The following is a 23,563-nucleotide window of genomic DNA, read 5'->3' on the forward strand; positions in this document are numbered from 1 at the left end:
TTGGAATGGGGATGCTCAGCCAAAAGCAAAATTAAGAAAATGTCATGGTGTTTTATGGGTAATTTCATGAGAATGTGTCAAACCACATTGGATATCCAGACAGATCAAGGACAGTTAGTACTTTGGTGACAGTATTCCGAAAAATGAGTAGTACATTGCTTATGTTAAACCTATTTGACAAACTTGTGCATAGCCTAAAATATAATGATTTAAAGCATAACTAATATGACTTACCCAAATACCAAGCACAATCACTCTGTCTCCGATTTGGATGGGTTTGGCAACAAATGCAGCTCCAATTGTCTACAATAAAACAAAAGGCATGGTAATCTGTAGTTTATCAGGCCTTTCATGAAATAAACATTTAAAAACTTTACCTACTATATGAACTGAAGCTATAATATACAATGAATCAAAAAAACCTGGTTGAGATACCAGGATTTCTATAAACAGTTATGTTTATGCTTTTGATAGCATGATGAAAAATTAAACATTCTCTGATATTTCCATATATAAATGTGAAAGACAATAGGAATTTTCATTCTTAGAATGCAAATGCAATAGGACAACCCACCCAAGACATTTAGAATCATTTTACTATCAACACGCATAAAGTCAAATCAAGACAATAAGAATCAAACTTTGTAGTCCTGTTAATCATGGTAGAGCACTGATCTCAAGCAACCCATTTCAGTTTTAGCCTAGATCTGCACAAAATTTCAGGACTTTCTCCATAGGAATCATGGCTGCTCAGCACAGAGAATGTTTACCAAAGTTGTTAAGCCCTCCCTATCCCACAATGCAACATTTACTTAAAGGTAACAGCTGATAACACTGATGATCTGTGTTCCTTGTGTTAGAGTTTGGATGATTTGCTTACCATTGTTAGAAGTAAATCTAGACTTGATGATGATGATAATTGCACTTGTGCAATTGGCATGGCTTGGGGAACTGTTTCATATATTGACTGGACTGGTGAAATACATAATGTTAGGCAAAAACAAACAGAACACATTTAGGAAATGATGCATCTATTGTCTGCAAAGATCAGTCAATCCCTATGAAACAAGACTATGCCCCTGGCAACTCTGGAATTCTGGGTCTGGATACAAGTATTCAGCAATCTGAGTATCCGGTCTGTTTAGAAGGAAACAAAAAAAAAAAAAGAAAGGTAGAAGTTCACAACAAATAAGGAAGAAAAAGAAACTGATTAATGACTGTAAAGGAAAGAGAATACGTACTGAAAAGGACACTGCTTTGTTATGTAACACACAAGTTACAGGGAATGATAATATTTTTCTATCTGAAAATATTAGGTCTACAGAAAAAGGCATAATTCTTCCAAAAGAGAAGGCAGAAAAAAAAAAGAGAGACAAGGGACAGGTGAAAAGGAAGAAATCAAAATTGAATGTGGAAGGACTGAATAACATTACTGTAAGGAAAAAGAAGAGAAAGACAGATGTTGACCAAATGGCTCAAGCTGTGGACTTGCAATACCATATGGATGAGAATTTAATACACAATGAAAACAGCAGTATTAATAAGACTAATGGTGATGAAGATCTATCCTTTGTAACAATTGATAGAGCAGATATTACTGTATTAGAAGCTGGAGATTCTTGTAATTGGACATTGAAATTAAATTATTAGAGGAACTGACACATTTGCAGAGAAGATAATGAACATTGAATAGTGTTATGCTTGCCAGGAGCAAAAACAGAACTTGCGAGACAAGCCTTGGAAATCATTAATGTAAAGTACAAATCTTTTTTTTATTCATGTCTGTACAGATGATGTCATCCGCAAGAATTCTCTGACTGTTAGTAGGAAACTGACCGCCCTCCTAGATATTATAGCTTGTACTGATGTTTGGACGTATTTTTCACAAATCACCTACAGAAAGGATAGTCAGGTTACTGTGAATGAAAAGATTTTTTTGAGTAAATACCTACATGGAAAAAATACCCAGTTTTAAAAAAATGGAAATGTGTAGAGCATCCAAGCCTAGTTTTAAGCACACGTGTTCAGACAGGATGGCGTCCATTTGTCAAGATCATGGAGGTCAATTTTTGCAGCAGATATTTTGCAATATTTGACGAACACTGGTAAAGATTTTTGCCAGGTTGAAAATTTAACAGTTCATAGATAGCAAGATTGATGCATCTCTGATGGTTGTTAATGCTAGGAGCATTAATAATAAAGTCTTATTAGAAAATTTGCTATGTTCCCACAAGATTGATGATGTTATTGTTTGTGAAACATGGTTAAAGAACAATGACTGGAAACCAGTTCTATCAGGGTATAAATGTTTTTACTGTAACAGACATTCTAACAAAAAATCAGACAGATGAGTTATGATAGGGATTAAAGATGGTTATGAGACCTGTGATTATAATATGTTCAATGATAACACCAATACTATAGACTGTGTAACTGTGACAATAAAGACAACCCTGGAACATATAACAATTGGAGTGTATAGACCACCACAGTCAAGTGCAGATGACAGACAAATTCATACATTTCTTGCATGAAACACGGGAGGGAAGATTATTATTAGCTGGGGACTTAAATTTACCAGTCAGGAACAACAATTGCTTCAGTTTGCGAAAAAGCTACCAGGGGATGGAACATACTAGACATAGTCTGTGTTCCTAAATAAATTACTGTTAAATTTAAGTTTTACCACCACTGATGTGCAGTGATCATTGAGTTATAAAGGTAAATTTGCTGCTAGATAATTCTGCCAAATTGAAATCGAAACCAATGCACATAAGGTTAATTGCAGATTATATGGAAGCAAAACAGTCAATATGTAAAACTAACTGGAGTGAGATGTTCAGTGGAAAAATTGCAGAAGGAATGTGGAAAATTTTGAAGAAGAAACTGAGTGCAAAAAAATGTTTAACATCAGGATCTAGGCATATATCATGAGGGGGATATATATTCCCATAAGAACAAGATATCCGATTAAGGTGAGAGACAAAAAATTAAGAAATGGAAGAGAGGTTGAACTACATCTTTGAAAACTGAAATAAACTGGGCAAACAGATTAAGCACAGTATGAGACAAGATCAAGAAAATTTTGACGAAAATTCAAAGATACTGAGCACAATAGGAAACCTTTTTACAAATACTTAAGAAATGGAAGAAGTAAATACACATAAATTGATAAACTGCAGATTCTAAAATGTATTCTCAGATACAACCTATTTCAGATATATTTACAAAATCTTAAGCAAAACAGTTTGGCTCCACAAAAGGGGTGATAAGTTGTCCTAGTGACATCGAGGTAACCGCAGACACTGGAATCAAATTAGATTATATTGAAAAAGAACTGTGCAATCTGGATCCAAACAAAGCACAGGGAGGGGAAAGATTTAGTAAAATGACTAAAGAACACGTTAGCAAAAACTTATGGTACCATTATAGCTACTATTCACTAGGTCAAATAAATATAAGGAGATTCCTCAAGATTAGAGACATGCACTTATTAAACCTGTCTTTAAGGGGAAGTGGAGTAGGACAAACCCAGAGTCATATCCTGCATATCCACCCTTAAGTCTACTTTCATGTTTTGGAAAAATAATGGAAAAGGTAATATTGGAGAATTTAGTCAGAACTGGATAGGTTGGGATTTGAAACCATACATCAGCATGCATATTTTGAAAATAGATCTATTACCACCTGTAACATGATGTTCTATAACAATACAACAGCTATGAATGAAAAATTGTACTGTGATGTAATTTATATAGATTTAACTCGAGTCATACACAAAACACTGATCAATAAAATAGTACAACTAGGTATTGATGTACTCTTGCAAGATGGGACAGCTGCATGGCTTACAAATAGGACATGGCAAGTATCATACAGCAACTGGAGAGGTGAAATCCTTTGTTACAGTCAGGGTGTCCCACAGGGCTCTGTCCTAGGCCCTTACTTGTTTAGATTGCATCTTTCAGACCTAACTCTTTCATCCGAGGTGTTCTACAGTCTACATGCAGATGACCTTAAATTGAGTTAAATGATTACATGTGTTACAGATACAGCATGTCTGCAAAAAAACTTGACTAAATTGACCATTTGGGCACAGGAAAACAAGATGCTCATAAATGCATGAAAAACTAAGCATATGAGACTTGGGAGACATACATTTAAAGGTGAATATTTAATACAGCACACAGTGATTAAAACTGTAGATTCATTTCAGGACCTGGATATATGGGTAGATTCAGTTATGAGTTTTTGTAATCATATCAACCAGTTGGTTAATGATAGTTATAGATCTATGCCTAGCATACAGGGAATTGTCAGACCCCCACTCTGATGGACCTCCTGCATATCCACAAAAAGTACAGTTTTGTACCTACCATAAATGTAGATGTCCGAACAGGATAGCATCTGCAGTCATAACAAATGGGTTGTCCTGTCGTCAGGCAGCCCTTCGGTCGGCCGGATTCCAAAGTCTGGGTCCGGCTTCGGCTGATGTCGCACTTCACCCGACGTCATCTCTGTTGGTCTTCGGGTATAAAGGCATCAGCCGACGCCATTTTCCTCAGTGTTTCTTGCCCCAGGTGCCAGTTGCCCTCTTGGTAAGCTAAATTTTGGATAAAAGCCAATGTTTCCAAAAAAGTAGAAGGCAAACACAAAAAATAACAATGTATGTACATATATACAAACAAATACACCATAAGAGACTCCCCCCCAGCTAGCTATTAGGAGGGTAAATACCCTAGGAGTACCACAGAGGGAAGGAGGGTGGTAATCCTGACTGCAGATGCTATCCTGTTCGGACATCTACATTTATGGTAGGTACAAAACTGTACTATGTCCTTCAAGGATGCATCTGCAGTCATAACAAATGGGTAGAATACCATAGCCAAACTAGGGGAGGAGGAAGAAGAATTATGGTGTAGTTAGGATCCCTTGCAGTACAGCAGTGGCAAACCCTGCTCGGGATCTGGAGTATAGAGGTAAATTATAATGCTTGGCAAATGTATGCACGGAGGTCCAAGTAGCCGCCTCAATAATGTCCTTGGTTGCCACTCCTCGTAAGAAAGCTGTGGTAGTGGCTGTAGCCCTTGTAGAATGAGGTCTTATTTTCTGTGGAATTGGTTTTCCGTGGTAGGAGTAACAGAATCTTATGCAATTTCCTATCCATTTGGAGATTGTCTGTTTGGAAATTGCTTTTCCTTCCCTTCCTGGTGCATAGGCTACTAAAAGCTGGTCAGTTTTTCTGACACCTTTGGTTCTGTCCAGGTAGTAGCGTAACTGTCTATGTACATCCAAGGTATGCAGCAGTCTTTCCCTCCTGTTCTGTGGATTGGGAAAGAAGGTAGGTAGGTAGGTGGATTGCCTGGTTTAAAGACACTCTGGATACCACCTTAGGCATAAATGTAGGATTAGTTCTCATGGACACCCTATCCTGATGGAAGATTAGGAAGGGTTGTACTGCCATTAAGGCCTGTAGTTCCGAAACCCTCCTTGCTGAAGTAATTGCCAGTAGGAAAGCAGTTTTCCATGATAGGTGTTGAAGATCTGCTGTTGCTGCTGGTTCAAATGGAGGGAGTGTCAATTTTTCTAGCACAAAGTTCAAGTCCCATGCTGGTAATGGTGGTTTCCATGGAGGTTTTACATTCTTGATCCCTCTGAGGAACTGCCTGAGTAGAGGATGCGAAAAGACAGGTGGATCGAAGCTGTATTCTGCTGAAATAGCTGATGCAAGTATATTAATGGAGGAATAGGACAGGCCTGTATGTAGAAGCTCTGCCAAGTACTCCAGGATGTTAGCAATATCTATGTCGACACATCTTTTCCTCTTTCAGTACTCCAAATGACAAATCTTTTCCATTTTCCTGCATAGTTCCTTCTTGTTGAAGGTCTGTGGGCTTCAAGGATAATGTCTTTAACCCTTTGGGATAGGTCTGGGTTAGTTGCTGCTATGTGATGTTCCAGGCAGTCAGTTGCAAGGTTTTTAGGTTTGGGTGCATGATGTTGTAGTTGTTCTGAGTTAACATCAAAGGCATCAGGGGTATTGACCACATTCTCCCCTGAGACATGCTCCTCAGCAATGGATACCAGTGTTGTCTTGGCCAATTTGGAGCTATCAGGATTATCCTTGGGTGTTCCTCTTTGATTTTCAGTAGTACCTTGTGCATCAAAGGAAGAGGTGGAAATGCATATGCCGTCAGGCCTTTCCAACTGAAGGATAGAGAGTCCACCTTCCATGCAAGTGGGTGGTATGTCCTTGTGCAGAATTTTTTGAGCTGGTGATTGAGTGGTGATGCGAATAGGTCTATTTGTGGCATTCCCCATTTCTTTGTGATGGCCTTGAAGATGTCTCTGTGTAGCATCCATTCGTGAGCATCCGAGGTGGTTCTGCTTAACATGTCTGCTAGGGTGTTTTGTTTTCCCGGCACAAATATTGCCTGTAACTGGATGTTGTAGCTCAGAGCCATATTCCAAAGGTCCAGAGTCATTCTGCATAGGGGGTATGAATGAGTGCCTCCCTGTTTGTTGATGTACCACATGACTGTGGTGTTGTCTGTCCTTATCATTAAATGGCCTTCTTTGAGGAATGGTCTGAATTTCTGGATTGCTAGTTTTACTGCCAGCATTTCTCTTTGGTATATGTGTAGGTGCAGTTGATCTTGAGTCCACAATCCTAGTATGCATTTGTCCAACATGTGCGCCCCCCAGCCTAGGTCTGAGGCGTCCGTTGTGATGGTTTGGCTTGCTTGAAAGTTGTGGAAGGGTAAGCCTGGGTTTGATTGGCATGCTTGAGCCCACCATAGGAACTCCTGTTTCAGGCATGGGGTTAGTGGGATTTCGGTTTCTAAGCTGTGCCTGTGTTGAGACCATAAATTCTTTAGGTACCACTGTAGCTTTCTCATATGCAGTCTGGCATGTGGGACCAAGATTATGCATGATGCCATGAAGCCCAAGGCCTGCAGTACTTTTCTTGCTGTTAGTTTGTCCTGCTTTGTTAATGCCAAGAAGTAAAGAGGGAGTTGTTTTTGTTTTTCTGCAGTTAGGAATGCCATTTGTTTTACTGTGTTCAATTCCGCACCCAAGAATGTTCTTGTTTGGGATGGTATCAGCCTTGACTTTCGTAAATTGACTGTGTATCCCAGGGCTTGTAGTAAGCAAATGACTCTTTGTAAATCTGTTGTCAGCTTGCTTTTGTTGTCCGCTTGTAACAGGCAGTCGTCCAGGTATGGATAAATTTGGATTCCCTGTAGCCTGCAGTGAGCGATTACTGAAGCCAGGCATTTTGTGAATACTCTGGGCGCAGTAGATAAGCCAAAGGGCAATGCTGAGAATTGATAATGCTCTGATCCTGCAAGAAATCTGAGGTATCTTCTGCAATTTGGTCGTATGGGGACGTGCAGGTATGCCTCCTTGAGATCTAGAGTTACCAGCCAACACTCCTTGCCCAGCATGGGAAGAAGTTGCTGTAGGGTCAGCATTTTGAATTTTGGGACAATGATGTATGTGTTTAAGACGGACAGGTCGAGAATAGGTCTCCAACTTTTCTCTTTTCTTGGTACTAGGAAGAGTCTGGAGTAGAATCCTTTGCCCTGTTCTGTTATTGGTACTCTTTCCACAGCTCTCATCTTTGTTAATTCCGCTATCTGGTTTAGAGCTTCTGTTTTTTGATTTGGAGGTAGGTTTGGCATTCCTCTTTTTACTGGTAAGGTGTGGAAGTGGAACCTGTAGCCTTGGTCTATGGTTTGCAAAATCCACTTGTCTTTTGTGATATAGTGCCAATTTTTCGAAAATAATGCCAACTTTCCGCCTAAAGGTGCTGCTATTTGCTCCCTGGTAGGCGGTGTCAGAGCCAAGTCACTGTGATTTTCCTGTTGCAGTGGCAGTGGTTGTGTCTGTGCCTCGGTTATTGCCTTGCCACTGTCATCCTCTGTAGGCACCTCCTCTGGATTGATTTCTGCCTCTAGAGCGTCTATTCCTGCCTCTTTGAGATTTTGAGGAGTCTGGAAAGGACCAATTTTTGGCAGGCCAGTTCCTGCTAAACCTTGGGGGCTGAACCTGTAAGAAATCCTTAACTGTTTGTACAGATTTTGCCTTCTCTTCCATTTTCTTCATTACTTGCTGAGCAGGTGTACCAAATAGACTGGCCTTATCCATAGGAGCATCTAACAGCTTTGCTTTAACATGATCCGGCAAGACCTGTTCTTTCAACCATGCATGCCTTCTTATCACTGTGCCAGTCATGGCTGATCTAAATGAAGCCTCCAGTGCATCATAGCCACATTTTAAAGAATGGTTACTAACCTGTTGGATGTTATTCACCATTTCTAAAACATATTTCTTATCTAAGGAGTCATCAGAGGACAGCTTCTTAGTTAACTGATCAAGCATAAACTCTTGGTATTGGATCATATGAAACTGACAGTTTAAAGCTCTAGCCGAGAGAGTAGCAGAGGTGTACACTTTTTTCCCCCATCTCTCTAAGGACCTGGATTCCCTTTCAGAAGGAATAGGGTTTTTTGCTGAGGTCGACGCTACTGCCTTTGGTCCCTGGGATATAGTCTCAGGATCTGCAAGTGGGGCCTTGTATAGGTGGTGATGAGTGTCTGGCACCCTGTAAAATCTATCTGGTTTGGCAGGGGCTGGAGGTAAAGTATCAGGAGCTGTGCAAACATCATTAAATGCATCATCCACAACAGGCAGTACTGGAGGTATAGCTAAGGGCCTATGTTGTGGTAAGTGCAGAAATGTCCTAAGCCTTTTTCTTGAATCTGAGAAATCTTGTCCCTGCCATTGGAATTGTTCTCTCATGGCATGTAAGGTTTCCCCAAAAGAAAATTCCTCTGGTGGAGAGGCAGATGGAATGGATTCTTCAGCATCTGAATCTTCATAAGTAGATAAAGGAGCCTCTGGCTGGTCTGTAATGTCTGAGTCATCCGCAGAATCATCAGAGGACACTGGCTCGGGGGGCTCTGCTCTAGATCTCTTTTCTGGGGGCTGAGAGGCCCTGTCTGGGTGAGATTGTGATCCCCTAATTAAGGATATTAAATCCTCTGCCAGAGTAAGCATTTGTGAACTAGAAGTGGGCCTGTGTGAGGGTGGCTTAACAGGCACTGATTTAACAGTTTTGGCTGCTTTAGCCCTGGCAAAGGCCTTAACAGACATGGCAGCAGGAGGCCTAGCAGCACCACGTGCTGGGGTAGAGACATCCAAAGGGATGGTGTCTGATAAATCACTAGGATCCACAGTAGTAGGCAAAACTTCTGAGGCCGATTCAACTAAGGTAGCAGGAGCCTCAGTAGTAGTCATGGATTCGGCTGAAGATTGACCCGTTTTCTCGGTTTCGGCCGAAACCGAGACACTCGCGGCTTGCTTAACCGTGGTTTCGGCCGAAACCGCGGACCGCGAGTGTCGGTCTTTTCTTTCGTTTTTAACAATTTGGGTAGTCGGAGGATCCGGCGGCATAATGTACGCAAAATCTGAGCCGAAAAACTGTTCAGCAAACTCCGACCGACGCCTAAGCGTTTCGGTTGAAGGAAGCACAGGCGAACAGGCTGCTACGTCGTAGTCTGGGGCTAGGCAAGGCAGGCAGTAAGAGTGGAAATCTTTATGAGGTTTTTGTTACCCACAAGTTAAACAGTTATTGACTTTTTCTGACATCGGCTGAGGCAAGAAAGAGTCCCCAACGGGTACTTAGCTTTTAGAAGTCTTGATAGTATTCGGTAGTAGTAATCTCTGGATCTGACCGACCGGCACTTGCGAACAGCTTCTGCTTGGCACGCGCAAGAAAGACTGAGGAAAATGGCGTCGGCTGATGCCTTTATACCCGAAGACCAACAGAGATGACGTCGGGTGAAGTGCGACATCAGCCGAAGCCGGACCCAGACTTTGGAATCCGGCCGACCGAAGGGCTGCCTGACGACAGGACAACCCATTTGTTATGACTGCAGATGCATCCTTGAAGGACATCAAACAGAACCAGAATTATTCGTTCTAAAGACTTGAACCTTGCCTGTGATACAAATATGACCTGCTGGAGAGATGGGCATGTATCCCACAGACTACTCAGTCTATGGAACAGGCTCCCCATCCATGTGAAGCAGAGTTCCTCCCTAATCCAATTCAAGTATAAATTGGACAACTGGATGGGAAACCGGAAATTCATCCCTGGTTTAGCAACTATGTCTCTGATGCAAACATGTAACCTGTAAATGGTTCATCTCTCAGGCCCATGCTTACACTTATCAAGGGTACAAGATCTCATCAGAGATTTGGGATGCATGGCTAGACTTAAAAAGGCCCTTGTGGTCATTAGCCTAGTACACACCTATGAACCTACAGAAAGTTCAGTTACGTACACTTACCAAAAATGCAGATGTTCGAATGTATTCACTGTTGCAGTCATCACCTGTGGGTTATCCCTGCTGTGGTAGCCCTTGGCCAGCCCGAATACCAGAGTCAATGTTTTTCTGCGTCGGCTGCTGTTGCTTGCTGCCTGAAGTCAGGTCGTCAGTGCTATAAAGGAAGGCAGACAACGCCATTACATCAGTTTTTCTTGCCCTAACCAGTCAGAGGCCCAAGTAAATATGGTAAAGTGGTCCTGGTGGCTAAAAGCCACTGTTAGAAACTTATGTCTCCCTAAAGAAAGAAGATATAAGGGGGAAGGAGGGCGGGAAACCAGAACTGCAACAGTGAATACACTCAAACATCTACATTTATGGTAAGTTTACACAACTGTACTATGTCCTTTGTGTTTCACTGTTGCAGTCATCACCTGTGGGAGGATTCCCAAAGCTGGACAGGGGTGGTAGGATTAGTAAGAGACCTAGGAATGGGTCAGCATGCCCTGCAGAGGCAAACCCTGCCCTAGCCTTAGAAAACAGAGGTATGTGGTAATGCTTGGTAAAGGTATGGACAGAAGTCCAGGTGGCAGCTTCCAGGATGGCCCTGGTGGGAACTCCTCTGAGGAATGCTGGAAAGTGGATGCGGCCCTAGTGAAATGGGTTCAAATAGACTTGGGGGGGGGGGGGTTCCCATGAAATCTGCAGCAGAAATGGATACAGTGTGATATCCGTTTGGAAATGGTTTGTTTGGAAATGGGCTTCCCCTCTGCCCCTGGGGCAAAGCTGACAAGTAGTTGGTCTGTTTTCCTGAAGGGTTTAGTACAGTCCAGATAGTATCTGAACTACTTATGCAGGTCTAATGAATACATAATTATTTCCCCCTTGTTTTGAGGGTTAGGTAAAAAGGTGGGTAGATGTATGGCCTGGCTGAGAGTTACATTAGATACCACCTTGGGCATAAAGGAGGGATTAGTCCTCACTGAGACCCTGTCTGCATGGAATATGATGAAGAGCTCAAAGGCCATCAGTGCCTGAAGTTCTGAAACCCTTCAGGCTGAGGTGATAGCTAGGAGAAAAACAGTCTTCCAGGAGAGGTATCTTAGTTCTGCTGAAACAGCAGGTTTGAAGGGTGGTAAAGTTACTTTTTCCAAAACATAATTCAGATCCCAGGTTGGAGTGGGTGGCCTTCTGAGAAGTCTGATATTAGAAGCCCTTCTGAGGAATTGTTTAATAAACAGATGGGGGAACAGGGGCTGTTCTGTATCAAAATTAAATGAAATGTCTGAGGCATGGATTTTAATAGAGGAGAGGTTGAGTCCACTATTAAGTAGCTCCACTAAGTAGTCCAGGACAAGAGGGATGGAAGATTGTGAGGTACTGCCCCCTCTGCACTGGCTCCAAGAGCAGAATATTTTCCTGTATAAGAATTTCTGGTGCTGGGCCTTCAGGCCTTTATGATAAGGTCTAGGACCTGTTTGCTTAACAGGGGCCCCTTGTTTGTCTTTAGAGTATTAGCCATGCTGATAGTTTGAGAGTCTGCAAGTCTGGGTGCAGCATCCCCCCACCGGAGTTAAGAGGTCTGAGATCAGGATAAGCTGCCTGGGAAGCTGTAAGGTCAGGCTGCGCAGTAAGGGGTACCAATGTTGTCTGGGCCAGTCTGGAGCAATGAGGATGGACTTGGGTCTCACCTCCCTTATTTTAATCAGTACCTTGGGAATAACAGGCAGGGGACGGAATGCGTACACAAAGAGGGTGTTTCAGGGGAAGGTCAAGGTTTCCACCTTCAATGCTAGGTGGTGATAATCCCTGGTACAGAATTTTTTCAGCTGATGGTTGAGATGTGAAGAAAAGAAATCCACCTCTGGAGTCCCCCATGCCGGAGTGAGCTGTAAAAAGATTTTTCTGTGGAGCTGCTATTTGTGGAGGTGCAGTAAGTTTCTGCTTAAGTGGTCTGCCAGGGTGCTGTTGATCCCTGGTAGGTATTGAGCTATCAGGTGTAGTCCCATGGAAGAGGCTGTCAGCCAGAGGTTCATGGTTAGCCTGCACAGAGGGAAAAAGTGGGTCCCCTCCCTGTTTGTTGATGTACCACATTACTGTGTCGGTTTTCATAAGGAGAACCCCTGGCTTGTGATGGGGTTTGAAAGATGTCAGAGCCTTCTATACTGCCATCATTTCCTTCCGGCTGATGTGTAAGGGAAAGTGCTGGGCATCCCAAAGACCTTGGGTGCACCTGCCTTCTAGGTGAGCGCCCCAAGCTATATCCGAGGCGTCAATGGTAATGGTCTGCCCAATTGGGCAGAGGGTGAAGGAAAGACCCTGTTCTGGACACGGGCCCCTGCCTACCAGAGAAACTCGGCCCTTATACAGGGAATCAGAGGTAGAGAGGTCTCTAGAGGTGGAGTGTGCTGACACCAAAGGTTCATTAGATACCACTGAAGTTTTCTCATGTGAAGCCTGGCCAGAGGAATTAGAAGGATGCAAGATGCCATGTACCCCAAGGCTTGCAGGAACTTCTTCACAGTGAGGCAACTTCTGGAAGCCAGCTGGGTAAAACAGAGGCAGGAAGATCTGTTTTCTGGGAATAGGAAGGCCATTGATTTCTTCTCGTTGATGGTGTACCCTAAAGAGGATGGGGGGGTTGACAAAGAGGAGGCCCTCAAGGAGCTTTTCTTTGCAATCTGCCTGAATGAGACAGTCATACAGATGAGGGTAACTTTGCATATTTTCTGTCTGCAAAGGGCTATGGTCTGGGCTAAACATTTGGTGAACACCCTGGGAGCAGTAGATAAGCCAAAGGGTAGTGCAGAGAACTGAAAAGTGTTGTGAGCCTGCTCTGAAGTGAAGGAATTTCCTGCAGGATTCCCTTGGGGGGATGTGGGGGTAGGCATCCTTTAGATCTAGGTTAACTAACCACACATTTTTTGTCAGCACAGGCAGCACTTGCTGCAAAGTTAGCATTTTGAATTTGGCCACCAGGAAGGTGTTCAGAATGTATAGATACAGGATGGGTTGCCAAGTGCCATCTTTTCTGGGAGCAAGGAATAGTCTGGAATAAAAGCCTTTGCCTGTTTGATCTGAGGGGACAGGTTCTACAGGCCCCTTGGGATAGGAGAGTTTGGACTTGTTTCAATGCCTCTGCCCACTTATTTGGAGGCAAGTCTGGGTACCCTCTTGGAATTGGGAGTTCATTGAAGGACAATTTGTATCCCTGAAAAATGATCTTTAAGACTCATTGGTCTTTTGTTACAGAAAGCCAATTTTCTTTGCAGAGGGAGAGCCTTCCTCCTAGTTTCTGGTGAGTGAAAAGAGGGCAGAGGGGGGAGAGGGAGTCATTGAGAGTTTTTTCCATAGAGGGATGGTTTACAACTCCCTGCCTTTGGAGTGGAAGTGGCCCACTGTTTGGTCCTCTGCTGTCCCTGGGATAAGAGTCTGGGTGGTCTGCCCCTGTGGGGCTTACCTTGGCCCCTGTCTACTAGGTGCAGGAAAGGACTAGTATTTTGAGAGAAAATTCCTGCTGAACCTAGGAGGTTGTACCTGAAGGAAATATTTTACTGTTTGCATAGATTTTGCTTCGTCTTCCATCTTTTAAAGCACCTCTTCTGCTTTTCTCAAAACAAGTGGTCCTTATCCAAGGGTGCATCACGTAATTTAGATTTGACATGATTAGGGAGAGGTTGTTCCTTCAACCATGCATGTCTCCCAATGACAGATCCTGACAGTGCTGCCCTGCTTGAGGCTTCTAGGGAGTCATATCCACAGTGTAATGAGTGTTTAGCCACTTGACAAGTAGAGTGCAGTAAATCTGCTCTTCCTAATTGGCACAGTCAGGAAAGGTTGAAATATTTTGTTTTAATAGTTCCAAAGTGTGTTGTTGATATTTTAACATGTGGAACTGACACCTGAGTGCTCTGATAGTTAAGATTGCAGAGGTGTATACTTTTTTTACCCCATCTGTCCAGAGCTCTGGAGTCCTTGACAAAAGGAATAGGATTCTTTGCAGAACTAGCCTCAACTCCTTTTGGTCCCTGTGTAATGACCTCCGGGTCTGCAGCAGGATTTCTGTACAAGTATTTGTGAGAATATGGTACTCTAATACCGGTCAGGTTTTCTGGGAGCAGGTGGGAGGGCATTAGGAGTTAAACTGGATTCATGGTAAACATTATCAACCACCTCTAAGAGTGGAGGGATGGCAAAGAGTCTATGCTGGGGGCAGGTCTAGAAACTTTTAGTCTTTTCTTAGACTGAGGAAAGTCCTGGGATTCTCATTGGAAATGTTCCCCGAGGGTGTGAAGGGTTTCCCCAAAGCAAAGATCTTCTGATGGGGAGGCAGAAGGAATGGATTCCTCTGCATCTGAATCCTCATAAGCAGTCAGAGGTTGTTGTTCCTCTTCAAAATCTTAATAATCGGACTCCTCAGAATCCTGTTCTGTCAGTATTTCAGGAGAAAGGTCTCTTTTCCTTTTAGTAGGTGTGGCCAGACTACCCTTGATAAGGGTGATAAGATCCTCCGCCATTGTAAGCATTTGAGCCTGGGGTGGTGGAGCAGGATTAAAATGGTGGCTAGAGGTAGTTTTCCTAGAAGTATCCATCGATCTAAGAGAAACAGTAGTTGGAGGAGAAGACGTCTGATTTTGTCTAGATTCAGTAGTGTGAAAAACCTCCTCGGAAGCCAGTACCTGCATCACAGCTCCAGACCCAACCAAGACATAGACAACCAAAGGCTAGAAAGAAGAAGATTTCTGCAGCATACCGGACTCTGAAAGGGTCTCAGTAGAGGCCTGCGAAGGTATCGAATTGGACATCAGGGGCTGCGAAGGTGCCTCAATGAATTCCAGAGAACTGAAGAACTGCTTAGTGGTAGAGCCATCAGAAGGCTTAGCCTTGTGTGGTCAGTCTCTATCTTTATCCATGTGTTTTTTCAGAATGTCAACGGATTGTTGGCCGACGGATGCAATTTTGGAATGCGAAGATGGAAGAAGAAAATACCTGGCTACAATAAGAGCTCTACGACAATTGGTTCTCGCATTAAAGAGGGCACAGAATCGGCAACGGGGGACATCATGGTCTGGGCCTAAACAAGTGACACAGTATGAATGGAAGTCTTGGTGTGGTATTTGCTTCCCACAGGCGAGACAATTAACTTTTTCGGACATCGGCTAGTGCAAGAAAAAAGGATCCCCAATGGGGTACTTGGCTTTAGACATATTCAGGTGTAATCTAAACTCTGGTAGCGACCGACCGGCAGAATTGCGAACTACTTCTACTACGGGCTCCACGGCAAGAAAAACTCATGAAATAGTGTCGGCCGCCTTCCTTTATAGCACCGACAACCTGACGTCTGGCAGCAAGCGACAGCAGACACTGAAAAACATAGACTCTGGTATTCGGGCCAGCCGAGGGCTACCATAGGTGATGACTGCAACAGTGAAACACTATGAACATCTACACGGTGTATAAAAAGATTTATAAAGTCTAGGAAATCCAAAATGATGAAGTCATTGTTTGTTAGTTACATTAGATCAAAACATGAGTATGGAATAAGGAAAACAAACATGAGTAAACTGGAAAAAGTGCAGCAATATACTAACATCATCCATGGATGTGAAAATTTAAATTATTATGAAAGACTAAAATATCTGAACTTGTACAGTGTCTCTTGTAGCTACCTAAGAGGAGATCTCATTCAGGTATACAGGGCATTTAGAGACAACTACTTCTGGGAATGTTTGGGGTTATCAAGAAGTACTACAGAATAATCAGACAACCTATGTAGAAAATTCTACAGGAATAAGAAGTGTACCAATTGGTTCTATGGCAAAATAGCTGGTGCATGGAATAGACTACCAAATTACATTAAAGCAAGTACTAGTTCAGATATTTTTAAGAACAGCCTGGACGCGTATTATGGGAACAAGTGTTTTGGTATATTGGCAAGCTAGAAGGGCATTAACACCCATGCTTGAAATATTTGTATGCATGTATACTTCTTCCTACCTTTCCATGTCTACGATCAAGTGAATGCCAAGAGTGAAAAATAAGAAATCGTGCAGGGAAAAAAAGCAGAAGAGCTGCTTGCTGCAGTTCAAACTATACTTGCAATTCTAGCTTTATGAGGCACACTCATAACTTCTGCATCTGAAAATGACAAGTTCCACATGGAGGAAAGTACAGTTGTGTAGGTAAGCTTACCAGAACAGAACACAGATATTTGAATGATCACTGCTGCAGTACTCTTAGCTTTATGGGGAGGGTATTATATTCTGCCAAGGATACAACACCCAGCCAGCTTCTGCTTACCTTCTGCATGCCAAAACTGTCAGGCAGCGTTACCTGAGCTGACTATACAAAAAGTTTGGTGACAAAGCCCTTCAGAGTTTTCCTGCTATATGGGTAGATTACCCTAGCTTACTACATAAAGTGGTAGGAAAACAGTCCAGGAGCCCCTGAAGAATGGTTCCAACAAAGCCTTTCCTGGACCTAGAAAGAAATCATGTTTTTAGTACTTTGTAAAAGTATGTACAGATGACCAAGTAGCAGCTTCAAGAATACTTCTAGAATCCAACTTCTTTTCCAAAAAGCCACAGATGAAGTCAAGGCCCTGGTAGAGTGGGGCCTTGCCTGGAATAACTGTTATGGTGAGTATAACAAAAGGTAATTACCTTAGACAACCATTTGGAAACTGTTTTGACACAGGTTATCCCTTCTTATCTTCACAAGAAATTAACAATTGATCTGAAAACCTGATAGATTTCGTTCAGTCAAGATAGCATCAGAGTTGTCTGAGGATATCCAACGTATGGAGTATCCTTTTCCTCTCATTTGGTCTGGGGACCATTTGTGGACCACAGCTTCCCTTAGAGATTGACCTGTGGAGGGATCACGGCAAAGTAACTGCTCCACTTGTTGTTGAGGTAGGAGGTGAATGGAGAGCAGGAAGGTTGCCCCCAGTGATGAAAACTAAAGCTGCTACTGTTGGACTAAAGGATCACTCGTGAGGCATTAGAATAGTCCTGTTCAATTTTTCTGCACAGCATTGGAAGAACCAGATATGTGGAAAAGGTGTGAAGAAACAGCCCATTGTCAAACTCTTGTGGCCATTTGACACAAAAGGTAAGAATGTGTTCCTCCTTGTTTGCTGATGTACCATACAACTGCCACATTGTCCAACTATATGGAAATCACACCCCTGGGGAGGACATCCTGGAATGCCTGCAATGCTAGGAGGTTCACCCTCATCTCCAAGACAATAATGTGAAGACTGGCCTCTAAAGTTGACCATATTCACTGGATCATTCTTCCTTCAAAATCCCCCCCCCCCACTTTAGAAGGGAGGTGGAGGAGGTTAATACATCTACCAGAAGATCTCTATGAAAAAGACATCCTTTGGTTACTGAAGGGGAGGTTATCCACCAAGAGAGGTGTTGCCTGCAAGTCTTGTGAGTCGAATCTTCGCATGTAATGGGTGAAAGTTCTGGGACCACTACAATGCTGAAGCTGGAGTCCACTGAAATACTCTCATATGGTAGCAGGCCACTGGAATCATTAAAATTGTGGATGCCATTAGACCAGACAGATGCAGGACCAGCACTGCTGGAGGAGAGGGATGATGAATCACCTGTGTGGCCATTAGATGCAAAGATATGATCCTATGGTGAGCAAGGTTGGTAATTTGTACAGTTGTGTTGAGGTGGCATCTAATGAATTCTATTTGTTGGGTTGGTAACACTTGGAGGAATTTACAGTTATACCTAGGGTCCAGCAGCCACTGAAGCAAAAGGTCCAAGTGATGTAGCAGCAGATGCATGGAAGCAGCAGTCAGTAGCAAATTGTCGAGGTAGGGGAATACTTGGATCCATAGCAGATGCAAGTGTGCCTCTATCACTGCTATTATCATACAGAACATTCTGGGGGCTGTGGTGAGACTGAACTGGTAGTGACTGGTTCCTAGTCAGAAACACTGGAATCTCTGGAATCTCCTGGAGTGCTTTTCTATCTTCACATGATAGTAAGCATCTCTGAGATCTATTAAGCACATCGAATTGTCATTTCTCAGAACAGGCAATATTAACTGAACTGTGACCATCCAGAATTGTATCTGTTTTATGAACTGGTTCAGATGACTGAGCCCAAACTGGTCTGAGGTCCCCCATTTTCTTTGGCACTAAATACAACCATGAGTAGACTCCAGAGTCTAATTGGTGCAGGGGGACTGGTTGGATGATTACTTTTTCCTAGTAGCTTGGCAATTTCTATTGCGGACTGTTCCCACTGACTAGGTGGAATTTCAGGAACGGCTTTCTTTTTCTTGTGTGGAAGAGGAAAATGGAATAGAATAGCCTCTGGATATGATCTTTAACACCCACACATCTTTTGTTATATTTTGCCAGGCTTGAGAGGGCAGAGATAAATGTCCCTTCCAGACTGCATCAGTCAGGCAACCCTTCAGGGATGCAGTTAGGGCCTCTTGGTAAAGGGATTGTGGAACCCCCTGGTTGTGTGGTCTGCCTCTGCATCTTCAGCGAAGTCTATTAGACTTGTCCCACCTCTCCCATATGGAGGTCTATCACCAGCAGAGTCCTGATACGAGCTTTGTGACTTACGAAACCACAGCTTTTTCCTAGCCCTCTGATTCCTAGAGAAGGATTTTAGGAGGGTGAAAAAATTAAATGCCAACTGCAGAGAGAGTGTTACCAGCTTGCTGGCTCCTGGTCAACGCATCTTTAACTTAGGGCCGGAAAAGTGTTGTGCCACATGGTGTGTTGATGAAAGACATCTTCAAGCCTTCCGCAAAATCACAGATGCAGGGCTTACAGTGGGATGGTATGCTTGGATGTATCTGCTGATCTGGCCAAGACATCAGTTGCATTAGAGATTAGTCACATGGCTATGTTAGAGGATGACTGCAGAGTACAGAGCTGGCAGTCAACTGTCTTTTGGACATCCACTAGCAAAACTCCAGAAAGAGACTGAGTTCCTTAAAGTTTCTCTGAAATCTGATGACATGAGCCAAGTATTTTAGTGACCTAAGAGCAGAGGTCACTGCTGAGTGTTTCCCAAACCTGTCCAAGGCCCTAGACTCCCTGTTAGGGGGATGGACAGAGGAACTCTCCTCATAATTCCTTGTTGGTGGTTACTGCTATGACCATCACATCCACTGGTGGACTTTTACTCCAATGTTTCCTGCATTTCAGAGCTGCTAAAATCCTATCTGTTTTTTTGTGAATCAGCACCACCACAGTTGGGTTCTTCCAAGCCCACTGCGCCATGAGATCGATAATGCTGACCCAAAACCAAAGGCTTCCTAAAATTCAGATTTGTGAATCTTCAGTGGACCACCCCCCTCTCTGTTTTATAAGTTCAAGGATTTCACCAAAGGTGACATTTTCAGAGGGGGACCAAGGGGATGCCTCACCCTCATCCATGCCTCTACCCTCTGTGAAAGACTCTGGTGAAGAGTCTATATGCTTTTGCTTGCATGTCTGTTAACTGGTTCTGTTGGGAGGTCAGATGGTTCAGAATCAAAGTGGCAGCTAACACAGCAAATGGTTTCAGAAGACTGAGGTCCTGACTGTCCCAGTCTAGCAGGATGATGAGAATTGAAGCTGTAGGATCTAGTTGGGATTTGGGTGGAACCTTGTTGGATGAATACTCTTTCTCTTTGGGTATGCCCAAAACCCTTTCAAAAGCTTCAAAGGCCAAAGCTGCTGGCAGAACCAATGGTCTTCCAGGATCCAAAGATGACAGACAACCTTCGATCCAAACAAACACCAGCCCCAAGGCTGACCTTGGACTAGAGATGTCTAGTGCAAAAGCCCCAAAGAAAAGAGAGCTCCAAAAATCTGAGTCGATCAGTCTCCATAACCTGGCACAGATGCTAGGACTCCAAATTCCCTTCTTAATCTGAAGGAATCGAGTTGAAAGGGATAGGGAACTGTCAAGTGTGGAGGTAAATTGTACTCTCGGCACTGTGACACCATACCTCTCAACGTCATAGAAAAATTCTGAACAAAGCCACAAAAAAATGGGGGGACAAAGGCCCAAAAATAGGGACACTTTTTAAATATTACTCTTACAAACTTAGAAAGTTGATAGACTAATAGGGTTTGCATTAGCATTAATTTTATGAAGGATATGAAGTCTAAAATGCAAATGCCTGCCATTATTTTCTGACTTTAGTGCTCAATGATTTAACAGCGATTTGCCAGAAAAACTAAATTTTATGAGAAACAGGGCAAAAATCTGGACAGTTGAGAGGTATTCTTGGCATTTAGGGATTAGTCAGATCCAAAGCTGTCAAAGCCAAATGACGGACTGGAACAGGACAAATGAGCGGAGGGGTAGAATGACCAATAGTCTGTATGTTCCCCAGGAACAGCACCCACACAACCCCAAGATGGATCTGCATTTTTATAAACTTTCTCAATGTCATACTCCATTAAGCTTCAATACGACTGAGTAGAAAATGCCAGAGAAGAAATGGAATATTTTCGTTCTTGAAGAATCGGCGAATGTAACCACGGGCTCACCAATTTCTGCCAAAAACTGAAGCCAAAGGAAGGAAGGCTCAGAGTAGCTGTTGGCACCAACCTCTAATAAGCTTTTGGCTAAAGTCACTAGCATGGTTAGATCCGAAGAGTGCTTTGCGGTAGGAGGAGACTTTTTTTTTCCTCTTTCCTTTTGCTTGCACTTCTCTTTTTCCTTGTCTTTCTCTTTGCCCTTTTCTTGAGACTGTTGTCTAGACTTTGGCCTGTCCCGTTTCTTGCCAGGGGAAGCAGAAGAGGAAGGCCCAGGCAATGAAGACCCTTGTCTGTGGAGGGAGACCTTTCACCACTAATTTATCACTGCAAGCTTCAAAAGCCCTAGAAGAAGAGGTGCAAGACTGGAAGTCTGAATTCAAATGGGCAGTGCACAAGCAGTCAACACAAAGTGTGAGGATCTTGAAGGGGGGGGGGGAGCTTAAGTCCGCACTCAGAATATTTTCTAAAGGCTTGAGAGTTAGCCATCATCATACAAAACACTACTTTCACATACAACCTTATATGTCTTTACAAATGCAAGCTACTATTTTATATCAATCAAAAACTAACAAATCTTAAGTTCACTAGAAAAATAACCTTATAAAACCAACCCCAACTAACTTTTACAAAAAAATTATACCCAATGACCTACCTAACAGCAAATACACTAATGCAGCAAGCGCAACTAAACTTGAGAGAAAAATGATCTCTGCAGGAGGAGGAGCACTAGAAGAAAATAACTGCTATAAAGGATATGAGAACCACCCAAGCACGTCAGAAGTCCTCAGGCACCAAATGAGATCTGCAGTACTAGGCTGAAGTTCACAGAATTATGGGTAGGGGAGGAGTCAGAGCGCTGGAACAATGGAAGCTTCAAATTCGGTGCTGAGGTTGGATTCTGTGATATTTGATAACCCATATGTTGAACTGGACGAAAATAGACAACATCGGATCTTATCTATCCAGCAAAGGAGAAGCACTAAGCAGACCACGATCTTTGAAAGCCTTAGGAGAGAGTACTCTTCAGCGGCAGTACATCTACGAAGGGTTTGGCACCCAAACTGATCTTTTAATTAGCTCAGCTCAATCTGTTTGACATTTAAGGCAGGTGGAAGGTGCTTTGAAGCTTTTTGAAAGCTGTCTGGCTGTTAATATCCTTGGCAAGATATAACCCTATATAGGTAAGGCTACTTGCAGCAGTTATCAATATAATGAACATTGCCTAAGACAGAGTCCCCACTTCAGACATTGTGTCCATATTATACCACAAATCCTCATCAACATCTAAAGAATAAGTTCAGGTATATGGAAATACTGTAAGAAACTATTGCTATGCTCAAGCAGGCCTGAACCCAGCAATTCTCACAAACCTGCAACACAGGAGAGAAGGAGAAAAGGCAAGCATCTCAAACTTGCAACCCAATACTCAAATCTGCACCAACTGGAAAGGCCACAGAAATACCTCACAAAGAGAATCCATGGCCTCCAACACAGACAGGGTCAAATCACCATCACTCTACTCAGTATCAAACAGATTGTTTAGAAATTATCTGTGTCTCACCTACAAGGCAATCTCAGACCCTGCCATACTAGAGATGCTCCATATACATAAGTAACTCCTCGCGTGTTACCCACTCAAAAGGCCCAAATCTAATATGAAACAACAACAAATCCTGCTGGAGAGAGAGTTCTTCTCTCTGAGGCTGCCCAGTGTGTGGGATAGACTTCCCATACACGTCAGAGTACCTCACTAACCCTCTTCAAGTGCAACCTTGATGAGTGGATGGGAAACCACAAATTTGTCCCAGGAGTTCTACCCGTGTCCCTCACTGAATGGGTGATAAGTGCTGAAGGTGGTTTCTTTTTGGGGATAAACTCTTGGCTAGGCTTGTAAGGGCCCTAGAGCCATTAGCCTAGTAACCTCCTATTATCCTATGATCCAAGGCTCTTGAAGAGCCCAGTTCCGAAGCCATTGAAGCTGGACTCTGATCCAGGGATCTGCAATCTCAGCTTTCTGGAAATAGGAAACCCCTGGAATGAGGGGGGGGGTCCTCTTTTTAGGATCCTGAAAGGGCTTGGCGGGAGAGTCCGATGGCAGGTGACCACTCTGAGCCCTTCAGAAGCAATTTGTTGCGGCACTTACTGGTATATAAACCCTGTGTCTTGAAAAGGTTGTGCTTGTATTTGTCAGGTTGTGGATTGTACTTCATTACTGAAACTAAGCGGAAATTCCTTAAGATTCCAAGAGCAGGATAAGTTATTTCTTACACTTATTTCACTTAACTGCACATATGAAATGCTTATAATTGTGCTATACAGTTGATCTACTACATTTTGCACAGTTATAAAAGCTTTTTTTATTGTTTCACTGCATTTATGCATTGTTTTATACTGTTTTAACTGTATTTTTGCATTGCTAGATACTGTTTCATTACTCTAATTGCATGTTTACAGAATTACTTAACTGTAAACTGCTTTTTCATACTGAGAGTTGTATTTTCTGTTTGTGAGTGCTCTATCCCAGGTTTTCTGAGCATTTTTGATTTTTTGAGGTTTCTATGTTCTACAGCTAGGACCTGTAATAGTGTGCATTACTATAATTGTCTGTTTACAGTTAAAAGCATTCTCTAGAGTCTGCTTGCTCCTTGATCTGTTTAAAACTTTCATTTAGTGGCTACAGCTAGGAACTGTAATTTTCCCACCCACCAT

The 23,563-nt window shown here is 42.9% G+C and overlaps 1 protein-coding gene across 1 annotated transcript in view; it reads right to left on the reverse strand.

Moving 5' to 3' along the window:
* RAB24 (RAB24, member RAS oncogene family) overlaps nt 1-23,563 on the reverse strand; it is a 1,334,059-nt gene that overhangs the window by 1,153,365 nt on the left and 157,131 nt on the right. The window contains exon 3 of the mRNA XM_044069307.1: nt 235-303. Within this exon, the coding sequence (XP_043925242.1) occupies nt 235-303 (69 nt within the window). The remainder of the gene's footprint in view (nt 1-234; nt 304-23,563) is intronic.

Source organism: Protopterus annectens, chromosome 4.part0, assembly GCF_019279795.1.
Source record: "Protopterus annectens isolate FY-2018-M chromosome 4.part0, PAN1.0, whole genome shotgun sequence".
Classification (NCBI taxonomy): domain Eukaryota; kingdom Metazoa; phylum Chordata; order Ceratodontiformes; family Protopteridae; genus Protopterus; species Protopterus annectens.